Source organism: Aplysia californica, unplaced genomic scaffold (genome assembly GCF_000002075.1).
Source record: "Aplysia californica isolate F4 #8 unplaced genomic scaffold, AplCal3.0 scaffold00009, whole genome shotgun sequence".
Lineage (NCBI taxonomy): Eukaryota > Metazoa > Mollusca > Gastropoda > Aplysiida > Aplysiidae > Aplysia > Aplysia californica.
The window spans coordinates 3,062,023-3,075,857 of record NW_004797279.1 but is presented as its reverse complement, the minus strand read 5'-3'; the positions used below and the strand labels follow the sequence as shown (position 1 = coordinate 3,075,857).

Genomic DNA, 13,835 nt, shown 5'->3' with positions numbered 1-13,835 from the left:
TGTGAGAGCTAGTCGTGAGGTCGACAGGTATGTAGAAACGAAGAAAGCAATATTCTTTTTCATCTTTGAAACATCGAAAAGTATTTGTTAGCATAGGCGTGAACAGACAACGAAATTAAGAGCGTATTACGTAAACTGAGATAGTTCAGAAACACTGTACTAATGCCTTGTGATCAGTAAATGTACAGGCCAATAATAAACTTTATGGTAATGAGGACGATTTGATGGAGCGGAAAAAACTGCCACCAACAGATCCCCCACCCTCCGAGAAATGTGATTTAGAGAGGAAGAGAGCATCCCATCATTCTGTTTTGGTTGATTTTTTCCACAGCTGTGGTTGAGGCGAGACGGTAAGAACCAGACCAATAACTCTTCACAATTTTTATTCACAATTTCTTTTGCGTTTTTCTTTCAGAAGAGGCGTAGGGGCATTATGTCCCTGATCCTGACAAAGGAGAGAGTATACAGTAGACGTCCAGAAAGCCAAGAACGAGTGTATATAATACGTTGACGTTTTTAAGTAATCAAATGTTGTTTTATTCATTTGTGTATTTTCTATCTCACTATTGTCTGCACTCTTTTTTCTTAGTAAGGGCCAAACTAAAGTTGCTGAAAAGTACAACGTTCTCACTCTTAGTTTCTTGCACTTTTGTCATGTAGAAGCTGAAAAGCCGCAACGTTCTGACTACAGAAAAATTCCAAAATCTACTTCTAAAACAGTAGACACGATGAAATAAATAGAAATTTGAAAAGTAGTTATATTTTGTATTAGTCATTGTCACCACATGTTTCTCATGCACTGCATAATTCACTGTCTTATATGTCATACATGGATCTCATTATATTTGTGAATTGTAAGTGTAATCATAATTAAAACATCGGTGTAATAAAATGACACTTGCAAATGTTGTTTTTAATTTTTTAATTGAGACATAGAAATCGCCTCGTTACTTTGCTGAAACAGCATTATCTTGTCCTGAAAGAAGGGCTCTGTAGTATGTTTTTATATGCTAAGGAAGTCGAAAGGGGACCGGGTGAGGGGGGGGGGTGGAGGGTTTGATATCAGTGTTAAGTTCACAGACGTTTCCCTTTTGACTGAGTAACACATTCACTTGTTACGTTAATCTGGTCCGTATGGTCGAACCGGCGTGGAATGTCGAACTTGCTGGAATAGACTTATCAAAAGGAAATCTTACGATATACGGTCGCTTAAGCACTAGGGGGCTATCCCGAAAAATGCTGTTTTGAGAAAATCGAAGGTAAAGTTTTTGGACCCTTGTTCAGTTTCTTTAAAAGACAAGGAGAATTTTCTCCAAACAAATATACACACCAATGCAACCAAACTTTTCTTGTTTGTAGGGCAATGCCGACTTTTGGTGCAGTCAAGATTTCTGGAAACCCCCGAAATCTGGGTTAGCCCGCTTGTCTTTAAAAGCGACCATAATATAGAGTATAGATACCCCCCCCCCCCCGAGTACACAACGCACGAAAACCTAGAACAAAAAATTAGCGGCCTAGATCTATATTGTATTCAAAGTATTTTTGCGCCCTGTGGACACAGTTTAGATTATTTAGGAGGCAAGTTGCTGTAACTTACCTATTCAGGCTAATCCTGGCTGTGTGGAATACACACTACTTGAACGCGGGAAGACCAGAGTATTCGATGACATAGTCATCTCATTGAACAATCGAACACATAATCGTTAGTGTGGAAGGGTGAAAGGTGAAGGACGTACGGAATTTACTTCAGACGCTGTTGCTGAAATTTCAGAATGAAGGGAACTTTTAAAACACTCATCTGATGGGGTGCTGGACATACACATACACTCGCACACACACACACACACACACACACACACACACACACACACACACACACACACACACACACACATACACACACACACACACTCATATATATATTTATATATATATATATATATATATATATATATATATATATATATATATATATAAAAATAATTTTCCCCAGTGATATTGGATTAATTATTACAACAGTTACTGTCTCCTGACTTGGAGGATTCAGCTTTGGCTAGCTCCTGCCCCATCCCACCACCCCAAGCTCAATATCGATCTTAGGAGGTTGTGTCAAACGGGCGTCAGCTCAAAACTAGAAAAACATAGTTATGGGAAGAAAGATCATACACAAAAAAGATGTGCTGACCCCACGTCATAGGCCAGAGCTAAAAATGGTGTCCACCTTCTTCAATATATATACATATATATATATATATATATATATATATATATATACATATTGGCCCCAAGAGCAAGTATAGACAGAGGGGAGATTTAATAATTTTTTGAGAGAGTAAAGTTTTAATAACTTATCTATATTATTCTTGTATCGCTTCCTCTCAGCTCATTGTTACATGTGTGTGTGTGTGTGTGTGTGTGTTTGTTTGTTTGTTTGTTTGTGTGGCCTAGGGGGAGGGTGGTGGTGGCGTAAAAGCATATCTTTAAAAAAGACAAAGAAAGGACAAAGACGATTTGTATTTTCCTAATTGAGATCTCTATTGAAATGTCTGATCCTATTAGATAGTAGTTCCGGGTAACAATCCTTTTAGTACAGACTGGTTTTTATGAAAAGCGGTATGACGAACAAAGTATGATTCATGTTTCTGTGTCGACCTGTTAGATTACGTATAGAAGCAGAGAACCTTGAAGACCTGATCAAGCAGATGACAAAAACCAGTGTGGTATTCTTGGGGGATACTGACCCAGGGCCCCTGAAGAAGGGGAAAACCCCCCACAACAAGTTGACTGTTAATCTGTGATTTCTTTTCAACCCTTGTAGCAGAAGACTGGACAAGATAGTGATAAGAATGAACCCCCTAGCTTTTGTAGGGAAAAACTACATGTATATTGAAACAGTAAAAGTCATGCATGTCTCAACGATTATTGGTCAAGGTATGAAGATCAGGACGTCGATAATATATTTGTAATGTTTTGAAGGATGTTTGAACAAAACTACAGAACTGGGAACATGACAAAACGTGATGTAAGCTTTTGGAGAGTTGTATAAAAAAAACCCCCATCACTTAATATGGCCATTGTTAAACAGAAGAGTGACCACTACTCACTTAAAAACCCACGTGTATCATTTTAAGGCAATTTTTTTCTTTTTTCCGTGTTTAGAAACGAGTCTTCTCTCATTGCAACTTATTTTTTTCCAGCTCATCTGAAACAGTTCTTTTACAAACTAGGTACGCACGAGACAGCTCGGGTTTCGAATTTGATAGCTTTTTTTATCAACAGATCATCCTTACAGAGACAAAAATTCGAAACCAGAGAACTGTACAGTCAACGGCATAACGCGTTTTTTGCCATTACTGTGGAATGCATTGATCTGAGGTGTGTGTGTGTGTGTGTGTGTGTGTGTGTGTGTGTGTGTGTGTGTGTGTGTGTGTGTGTGTGTGTGTGTGTGTGTGTGTAAACATAGAGGGAGTTTATAACCTTTTCGAACCTGTGTGTCGAACTGCTTGGCCACTGATGCCGGTGTGCTACAGCTGAAGAGCAAAACTCCAACAAAGACATAACAGATGATAAAGCAACCTACAGAATCAAAAACCAATTACAAAGTTCCAATTTGCTATCGCAATAGGAAAAGGATAGAAATGGAGGATGTCGCGTTCTTGTTGTAAATCGGTGAAGGGAAAGTTTTAAAGAAAAAAAAATCCCATCTCTTCCTTTATGCCGATGGTAAAGTCAAAGCGAGAGAAAGAGTGTCCACTATCGATCCAGCTTAAGTACATCTTGCTTGGAGCGCAATTTCTTTCTTGGCAGTTAGCCCGAGGCGTTACAATCACAATCTCGCAATGAATCGACTGTTATTATCACCTTCACTGGCTGAACCTTGCCCAAGGAATCGCTCACACGGATGCCATAGGAGGTCAATAGGTATAGGCTTACATCTGCGCTCAAACAAAAAATTTACAGGAAATGTTAAATGTCTTTTAACGTCAGTTCATCATCCTTTGAGTGTGATTGATTTGTTCGAATCAGTTCACATATCTATCTGACTATGCTATCTAGCAACAAAAGGCGACAAATAATAATTTGTGATGAAAAGACAAACACGTGTTTGGTTCTGCTGACCTGTCCAAGATTTATTCGTTTCCTCTGGAAACTGTTTTAAAAACAGATTGTAGTATTAGTGATTACGGGACAAACAAAGACAAACGATAGACTCAACATAACGCGACCTCAGTGCTTTCTTGTCGTATCTCCATTTTTGTAACAGTGAAAATCTGGTTTCTTCTTAAGCTCACTCTTTGTTATGAACTGTTTTCACTGTTATTAATAATGAAGATACGACTAGAAAGCATTGAGGTCGCGACAATCTTACAAAAATACAAATTCCAGGACCATCTAGAAGCTAGGCTCGTCAAAAGCTCACCCCTGTTGTGATTCCAAATCCAAAGATACATAAAAAGAATATCAACATGTTTCATAGTGTGGTAAAAAATTCGTGGCTCAACTTGTCGTCCAATATTTCATAAAGCTCTCCAGTTTTTGCACAATGACTTTATCAATTTGTCTTCACTGATCAATATTGTTGTAAACATCTGCTAGCTATATTCTTGAAAATTCCTTAATAAATGCTTAAAAAAAATAACAATCAAAGAGGGTGGTTTCTACCGATTTTAAAAGGTTTACAGCTGAGGCAATATCGCAATAAAGCAAGCCCACAATTTTTTTCTTTCTAATCGCGACGTTATGCTTATTGAACACATGTTTTGAGAACCTCTAGTGCAAACGTGTGTTCACTTTAAAATGATTCTAGTTACAAGTTTTGCCACTAAAAAGTGTCATTGATGAGCTGTGACGTAGGCCATAGGCGTATGCAAAGTGAGAAGCGTGAAGTGCTGTAAACAATCCCATTTTTCGTGTGATGGAGATTTTGAAGGAAACGTTTTAAATCTAGCATCAATTATTGGGGGAGGGGGGGGGGAAGGGAATATAATTACGTAAAGACAAATTGTTATAAACTGCTTTGAAAAGTATGGGGCACATTGATTCACCGTTAAAGAGATAATTGAGATAAGTTGCGCCACGAATTGTTGACTGCACTATAGTACTAAGCTGTTGGTGGACAAACTAGACGGCGACTTATGGGAAAGCAAAACGAGATTAAATATTAGGTTTATCTTAGGAGAAAGATCCTTTTTGGTACCACCACCTCTTTCTCCCCTTCGTTCGTTTTTGCTCCGTAATTAAAATGTGCCTTTCAAATTAACGCATAAAGCGTGTGCCTTAAAATTATAATCTCTCTTAATACTTTATTTATATATATATATATATATATATATATATATATATATATATATATTTAATAAAGCTTAAAGTAAAATCCTGGATTTTTATCTGTTTTCTTCTTATCCTAGTAGCTCGAGTACAGTAATTGAAATAAGAGGAATGAAGGCTCCATGGTCGAAAAACCACATCCCACGGCCTCTCCTAGTCTGAGCCCAACACTCTGGGGAATTAAATCAGAAGGCATTTCTAACTTTCTACATTCTTAGTTGCGGGTGCAGTCTATGATGATCTTCACCCCCTCCCTGCGCAGAGCTGCGTTGTAAGCTTCAATGGCATTCTCCAGGGAAAACCGATGGGTGATCAGCTGCTTAGCGTTGACTTTTCCAGTGGCCATGGCTTCAATGACCGTCTCATAGCTGAGGAGATACAACGGACGTTTGTTTGTTTTAGAAAATTGTAGGGAGGAGTATGGAAATGATAGCTGGGTGAACATATTCTGCACCAGATCCCCGACTTCGGGAAAGGGGTGGGTAGAGTTGCTCTGACCGACAACGAGAGTCATTGGAAGTCTTCAGAATCTGAATAAGAGGCCGGATAACGTCATTGTGCTATAATTAGGAAGCAAGTATACACCTTGAGAGAAGTGATTCCTTCAGTGGTTCTTTGAATGTGATGATTTTTGTTCTCCAGGTATCAGTATTGTTCTTTCAAAGTTCGGACTTCTTTCACGTGAAACGGTCAAGGCATTTCCATTTGCATTTGTGCATACATTTCAACTTGTTGAAAATAATGAAACATAAAATGTGAATTAAAAATTGTAATATCTACATTTTCTAAAGGGGTGTGAAGATGTAAATAGCGAAGAAAAACTCCCATTCTTCTAAACTAGAACCCCCCCCCCAACCCCTTGTGTAATGTCAACTCACTTGTTCGCAAATCTCGCCATGCCTCTGATGTCCAGCTCCTTCAGTGTGGCGATGACCAGGGGAATCTCCACTGTCGGTCCTCCGAACCCAATTTGCACTACCGTACCTGTGGCTCGTGTGCTCTGGGAACAGAGATGACACTTTCTTAGGTTGAGGGTAAGCCAATGATAAGAGCAATAAACTGTATTTTAACAGGTATAAGAAACTACAAAGTAATCGAATATACCGACACGTTCATGTTTTGAAGGATGGACCAAGTAGTTGACAACTGTAGCTAACGGTTTACTTTTTCACATGAGGGCCGATAAATGGAGAGACAAGTTGGAAGATAATATTGTCTAGGTCAGTTTAACAGAAGGATTTTTATCCCGACCCTCCACCTATGGTTTATAAAAACTTCTCAGTCCTTATATAATAATCTTGTAATGTTTGATAGGTTTTCCGTGTTATTTGTGATAAAAAAAGATAACCTGTAAATTTACACCTGTTCTCTTTCGAAAGAAGCAGACTACAGTAACACTTCTAGAAATGTAAGACATCGAGGGGAGATCAAGTTCTTGTCAATTTCTGGTCAGTTTGGACATTTTTTTTCTCGTTTGAATTTTTTTTTTGCTCAACACCGTGTATGTCCTTTCAAAAACACTTTTGTAAGTGGATGTTATGGAAAAACGTTGATTAAAGGCACAAAGAATGTAAAGTTGCAGTTTCCAAGGACTTTTAAGCTAGGGAAGTCACCAAGCTTTGGCGGCCATTTTCTCGCTACTCTTATTTTTGAAACAAGGAGACCCCACCTCCTTCAATTGCAAATATCTCGACTTCTATTCAAGATAAATGGACACTTTTTTTCATCGAAAGCAAGGGAAATAAATAGCCTTTAAAGAAATACCAATAACTCCATATGCCAAACAATTGACGAGCGCCTGGTTCCACAAATGCTCTGCGTTAGTACATAGCAGAGGTATGATGTGTTATTTGCATCGTTGTCAGATGTTTTACCCGGCGGGTGGATACAGTAAAAAGTAAAGTTGTTCTCGCATCCGATCGGGACATTGGAGACTGTGTTGTTAGTGAGATAACTTCCTGGGCCTTCGGCATACTGTGGTAGGGTGGCTAGCTCCTTTCCTTCACTTCCCCAACTTAAAGTCAGGTTCTCATTACTGCTGGGTGGGCAGAAGGAGGCGAAAAAACATCCGTGTCCGAACCGAGGCTCGAACCCGAACTTTCTGCTTCGTAGACGAGGGCACTAACCGCTCCGCCACCGCACCCTCTTGGAAACAGTACTTTGTGTTATAAATCATCAAAGTCAGAGTCACATTTGCATTATAATGGACCGGGTACGAGAGCAGCCAGTTACCCACACTGCACTCCTCAATTTAGTAATGCTCCGTATTACGTGATTTATGTGATAAATGATATATAACATAGTTATTACTTCGGTAATCATTGAACTAAACTCGATGACAACCCGGAAAAAATAAACGACTTTTTAAGGGTTAACAGGAAGGACGCCACACTCATTCCATGACAACACGTGTAGAACTTGCGACTTTTCAAAAAATTCTGATATGGTTTTAGTGATAAGCTTTTGTAAAAAAAAAGAAGAAAAATTCGGTGATTACAATAAAAGGGAAGGAAGAGGAGAAAGAAAGAAGCCAGAGTTGATATCCAAATGTGAATATCACACAAGTGCATCTGAGCATAGATCTAGATATCTAGATGTTCAAGAGTACTAATCTACAAATAGAGTGTTTTAAGTACCTACTTTTTTTGGGGGGGGGAGTGGAGGTAGTGCTGCCTTTAACGGGAGCTTTACTTCAATGGGAGTCATCTTTAGAGTCTCACTTACTAGGTTATAAAAAACTATTGCACCCTGTACAGAAATACACTCAATTTAGTCTGGTTCCATACCCCCGAGAGCACGACTTGCGGAGATAGCAGCTATGATGGAAGAAACGAGTACAATGTTCCCAACCCTCAACAGGCGCGTTAATCATTAATGTTCCAGAACTGTAAGTAGACATTTCTCGTATCGTCCAAGCTTTAAAGATACTACTAACATTGTAACACAAAGCAGGCTGTTTTCCCGCGGGAATTATTTGCATAGATACCGTTAGAGAGACGAGTGTATCATCATCTACAATGGTGCCCCGATTGTCTGGTTTCAAGACTATCAGGTAGAATTTGTATATAGGAAAAAAATATGGTATAATTTTCCAACATTGATGGTAGTTATAACTTTTTCTGTCGCATGTTTTCAAAAAGCCAACCAGACAAATCTGGATCCTCGTAAAAGAGGACCTATCGACGTTAAACTGGGGTCGGTGGAAAAGGGGGTGAGGGCAGAGAGTAGTTCAGGAACTGAAACCAGTTTGGACTGAGGAAGATGGGTAATCTTTGCCGTCATACATTTCTGTGACACTCAAACTCTGGAATCTGTGTTATTTTCCAACGAATGGAGTGGAGGACAACCAATGACCGATTTTTCCGTATTTAAATATCAAGAAATGGTAGTATGTTGAATGCTATCGACGGAATAAAAAATAAAAGAATGCTCGGCATTATTTTAAAACAAATTATACCTAAAACTGATATGTCCTCAGTGACAGGGATGAACCCAGTTATCATTACCAATTTGGTATGATTCCGATCTTGTAGACCGAACCAGATGAACAGACGAATGAACATCTTTAAACCAAATAAACAACAGATATCGCGAGCAAGATACGTGAAAGGATGGTTTCCATAATTTACTATTTTCACAGGCAACAGTGCTAGAGTTCCTGTAATGCCCATTCCGAGCACATTAAAGAATTCACTCTATCCTTTATGAGAAAACTAAGATCGAAACAGAAAACAGCCTTTATTCTCGAGGAATCACGCAGGCTATTTGAGATGTTGGACCAGCTTCACTTTCAGTGCCAGATTGTATTACACACCAGGGCCAATTTTCAAAAGAAAATTTGGATGGCAGAATCATTGAATGGGTTATACGTATATAAGGCAAGAACATATTTTATAAGAATATAGCATTGCATAAATAGAACGTCATAACTTCAATTCCAGACCGTGGCATGCAAGACTGCAGTTCCCGAGAACCTTACTGAGCCTAGCTTTTTAGCTCACCCGAAGGTAACTATGTACTTGATGATCGGCAGAAACAGATCTATATATTTATAAAGCAGTGTTTATCACTTTAAAACATCCAGTATTTCTGTATTCCTCAGGAATTCGGGACGAAAGGTATCACTGTGATTTTGTGCAATCTCCGATGGGCACAAATTCATGCCCAAAAACTATCACTTACGTATATAGCATTGCTAGACGAGGTGTAATGTCCACTACATTCTATGGACACGTCTGCCTCCCGTCCCAGAGCTTCCACTACCCGCGAGGACGTCACTCGAGGTTTTTCCTTTCCGACGGTCACAGTTACGTCAGCTCCGATCCTTTTGATGTAGTCCAACCTCTCCTGGCTGATGTCTGGAGAATAGATCAGCCCCAAAGGAGAGTTAAAGAGATAAAGTAAGTAAGTAAGTAAGTAAGTAAGTAAGTAAGTAAGCAAGCAAGCAAGCAAGCAAGCAAGCAAGCAAGCAAGCAAGCAAGCAAGCAAGCAAGCAAGTAAGTAAGTAAGTAAGTAAGTAAGTAAGTAAGTAAGTAAGTAAGTAAGTAAGTAAGTAAGTAAGTAAGTAAGTAAGTAAGTAAGTAAGTAAGTAAGTAAGTAAGTAAGTAAAGTTTATTCAGTGTTAAAGGCCACTGGCCCAAATCATATGACATAAAACACTCACTTGATAAGTAAAGAATAGATACAGGATGTGCCCACATATCTCTTATCATGGGTCAAACATTGCACATTTGTGTCAGGCTGGAAGGGATTAACAATTTCCTTTGAGGGACAAAGTTTGAACAATAGAAAATAAAGTGAAATTCATCTTCATTTTCATGACAGTTACACCTCTCACATAAGGGCGAATTAGTTAATTTCCATCGATAGAGATTGTTATTTAATGGAAGGCTATGGGTTTTTAGCAAAGCTATGACTCTTCTGCTCCAACATCGTGGGAGGTTCGTGATATATTCAGCTGTTTCTTGAAACGGAATAGCAAGAGAGAAAACATTATACGTGCGACAGACTTCTTCCTCTATGTTCAGCACAGAATGATCAACAAGTCTACTTTTTACTTCACTGAGAAAGAGTCTAGTACTTCCAACATTTTGAGAAAACCAGACATATCCAAAACCCAGGGAAAATAATAGGTTTTTAACTTCCGTAGCCGAGTTGACTCTGCCCAGTTCACAGGAACGATATAGTTGCACGTAATATTTCTTTGGATATCTGTCATTTTCTAAGTGTATAAGAGTGCACCAGAATTTAATGACACAATACATGTAATCAGAACATAAGATAGTTCTTCCCACTTCTCTTAGAACTAAACATTTGGGTGTAGTTTTGCCAAGACACCAAAAGGCTTTCCCGAACTTAACCTGAACATTATCAATCACGTCCCAGTTTTTAGGTATCCCAAATTTCAGATAAATAAAGCAGCATTGGCTTAATCTTTATATCAAAACTGTTTTTTGCTGTTTCGAAATTTAATTCTTGGTAAGAACCGAAAAGCCGTCTTGTTCGAGAAACAATCCGTTGAGTAAAGAGATAAGTAAAAAGGATAAAAGCGGTGAGTCATTGAGTAAGGAGAACATTGGGGAATGTGTGTCACTCACTTCATTTGTCCCCCCCCCCTTTTTTTTAAACGTCGCTCTAAAATTCTGTCTTCTTTACGCTCTATCTCTGTCTCTTCCACCCCCCCCTTTCTCTCTCTCTCTCTCTCTCTCTCTCTCTCTCTCTCTCTCTCTCTCTCTCTCCCTCTCTCTCTCCCTTCCTCATCCCGTTCTCTCTGTGTCTCTGTCTCTGTCTCTGTCTGTCTGTCTGTCTGTCTGTCTGTCTGTCTGTCTGTCTGTCTGTCTGTCTGTCTGTCTGTCTGTCTGTCTCTCTCTCTCTGTCTCTCTCTCTTTCTCTCTCCCTTCTCTCATTCTCAACCCCCTCCATATCCATAGCTCTTTGCAGTTACAGGTATGTTTTGTTTATCAGTGTATATTTGTGAGAGTTGGGTTGAGGGTTGAGGATAAGCGTAGCGCTAAAAACATGTACTAAAACACCACTAATTTAGACGTGTTAAAAACAAAACAACTGCTATTACCTGTTTACCAAGAGATGATTATCGAATCAATTACACTATTAAAATAGCCCTGGGGATCGACAATTGAGGTTATAAATGATAGGGTAACGATTAGTGGCAGTACAAATGTACTTCCACACTTTAGGGGAAATCTTTGTTGGCGTTATCGACTTCAGTACACACACACACACACACACACACACACACACACACACACACACACACACACACACACACACACACACACACACACACTGAGGGAGAGAGAGAGAGAGAGAGAGAGAGAGAGAGAGAGAAAGAGAGAGAGAAGAGGGAGAGTACCTGCTCGCTGTATACTCTCACCCTCCTTCTCTCTCTCATTTCTATATCTCCTTCTTTCTCTCTCTCTCTCTCTCTCTCTCTCTCTCTCTCTCTCTCTCTCTTTCACACACTCTCTCTCTCTCTCAACTTTACAATGGTACACATTTGTGTTTCCATTGTTTTGCTGCAACAATTCCACTTACCTGTGACACAGATTTTGGCTACACCTCTTGCCTTGGCTGCCAAGACCACGGCCATTCCCAAAGGTCCTGAAAACACCACAATTATTGCTTTATGTTGATATTGCTTTGGCCTAGTACAACCCACGCTCACATTGTACTCAAAAGGAAATATAGAGACGCAGAGTCCGGAAAAAGGGGCTTTTGCGTTTAAGACAAGGACATCAAAGGTTATAGGTTAAACCCTTTGAGTTATGAGAAATAACAATATATCAGACAATAACGCCATTTAGCTAAGACAGTAGTAAAATAATAAAGTGAATATCTGACTACGAGCCATCATTGAATTAGTACAAATATGGCTGTACTCTGTCCTGGTGTTTAAAGAAAGTCTGTATATTTTAAGTACCCCATTTAAAGATTGATACGGTTGAAATTGTCCAGGACAGCCACCCATTGTCGAGGAAAAAAATTGTTGTCCCAGACACATGATCGTCTTGGAGAATACCATTATGATATTATAGAAAAACGCAAGGGAGAGATTGGAAATGGTCGTTGGTTAGTGCGATTTCTTGGACAACAACAACAGTAACAACAATAACAAACTGCTTTCCTTGTGTTATGAGTGACATACTGCAAAGTACTTGACTTATGGAGAGTAATCCCCAGACTCATCATGTGTCACTCACCAGCGCCACAGACGAGCACGTAGTTGCCCACACTGACATTTCCACGCTGACAAGCGTAGAATCCGAGCGCCAAAGGTTGCACCAGTGCGCCTTCGTCAAAACTCACGTTGTCTGGAAGTCTGGGGACCGATCAGACAGACAGACAGAGATACAGACATTGTTTGCTGTCAACATTCAGGTTCGAGGTCTTTGTCTGTGTCGAGAGGCCACAACTCTCGCCTCAATTTAACAGTAAAAGAGTAATCTCCGGTTCTTTAACGGTAACTTAAAGTGTTGCAAAATCACATCAGACATTGAAACAAAGGTTTGAATGTTTGTTACTCTTGGTCGCCTCTTTCGATGACAAAAAAAGAAAAAAGAAAAAGAAATCATAAACAAAAGCTGAAACAAAAAACTCCGCATCCCACCGAACAAAAGCACACCAAAACAATACTATAGTTGCTTCATTACATCAAGATTCAAATCATTAAAGTTGTTTTTAAAAATCTATCTATCTATCTGTCTATCTATCTATCTATCTATCTATCTATCTATCTATCTATCTATCTATCTATCTAAAAAGTAAACCAAAAAAAATCTTTAAAAAAAAACAAATACTGGCGCTGATATGACCTTATGCAGTTGCGAGTGCCGTAAAACTCTTACTAAAACTAAACTAAAAAAGCAAATGTCACAGTCAACAAAGTGTCAGCGATATTTGCCTCTATAATAAACGTTTCTTCTCCCCACTCCACTCCCTTTTACAACAGCAGAAAAGCCGTATATCCTCATGAATGACAAAAACCTATTCATCGAATTTTAACTCTCAAATATTATATTTTCTCTCTAGAAATAATTATAGAAATCCGATTCCCCACAGGGCCTGAATTTTGTATTCTTTCCTCCTGTTGATTTAATATAGGAGGAATCAATTTCAATCAGCTAAGCCAAACATGATTACATAGCTTTTTTAAGAAGCCTGTATTTAATCTCTGCTTGTTCTTAAGATGCTAATCTCTCTTCCACTAATGAGATCTCTCTCTCTCTCTCTCTCTCTCTCTCTCTCTCTCTCTCTCTCTGTATTAGCCTGCCTGTACGTGTCTTTCTTCCTGACACCCTAAGTTCACCCTTCTATCTCTCTAGAAGTGGATTATGAAGCCGTGGAACAGAAAATTTAAATACATGAAGTTCAAATAAAAGAAATATTCCGATTTTCACGATATTTTCTGTTTCCGTTATTCATCTTAGCATTTATCATTGCCTCAAACAACAGGAAGAACAACGGGGGATAAAGATATGACATATACA

General features: G+C 39.0%; 2 protein-coding genes across 2 annotated transcripts in view; one reads left to right on the top strand and one right to left on the bottom strand.

The window, feature by feature from the left end:
* The window catches only part of LOC101857847 (limbic system-associated membrane protein), a gene marked incomplete in the record, with an annotated part of 55,183 nt that extends 54,278 nt beyond the window's left edge, over positions 1 to 905 (top strand). The window contains 1 exon segment of the mRNA XM_005089831.3: positions 416 to 905. Within this exon segment, the coding sequence (XP_005089888.2) occupies positions 416 to 426 (11 nt within the window).
* A 4,462-nt stretch (positions 906 to 5,367) lies between these two features.
* LOC101862465 (sorbitol dehydrogenase) overlaps positions 5,368 to 13,835 on the bottom strand; it is a gene marked incomplete in the record, with an annotated part of 17,693 nt that continues 9,225 nt past the window's right edge. Inside the window, 5 exon segments of the mRNA XM_013082883.1 lie at positions 5,368 to 5,696; positions 6,207 to 6,328; positions 9,511 to 9,686; positions 11,884 to 11,949; positions 12,549 to 12,667. Of these exon segments, the coding sequence (XP_012938337.1) occupies positions 5,543 to 5,696; positions 6,207 to 6,328; positions 9,511 to 9,686; positions 11,884 to 11,949; positions 12,549 to 12,667 (637 nt within the window).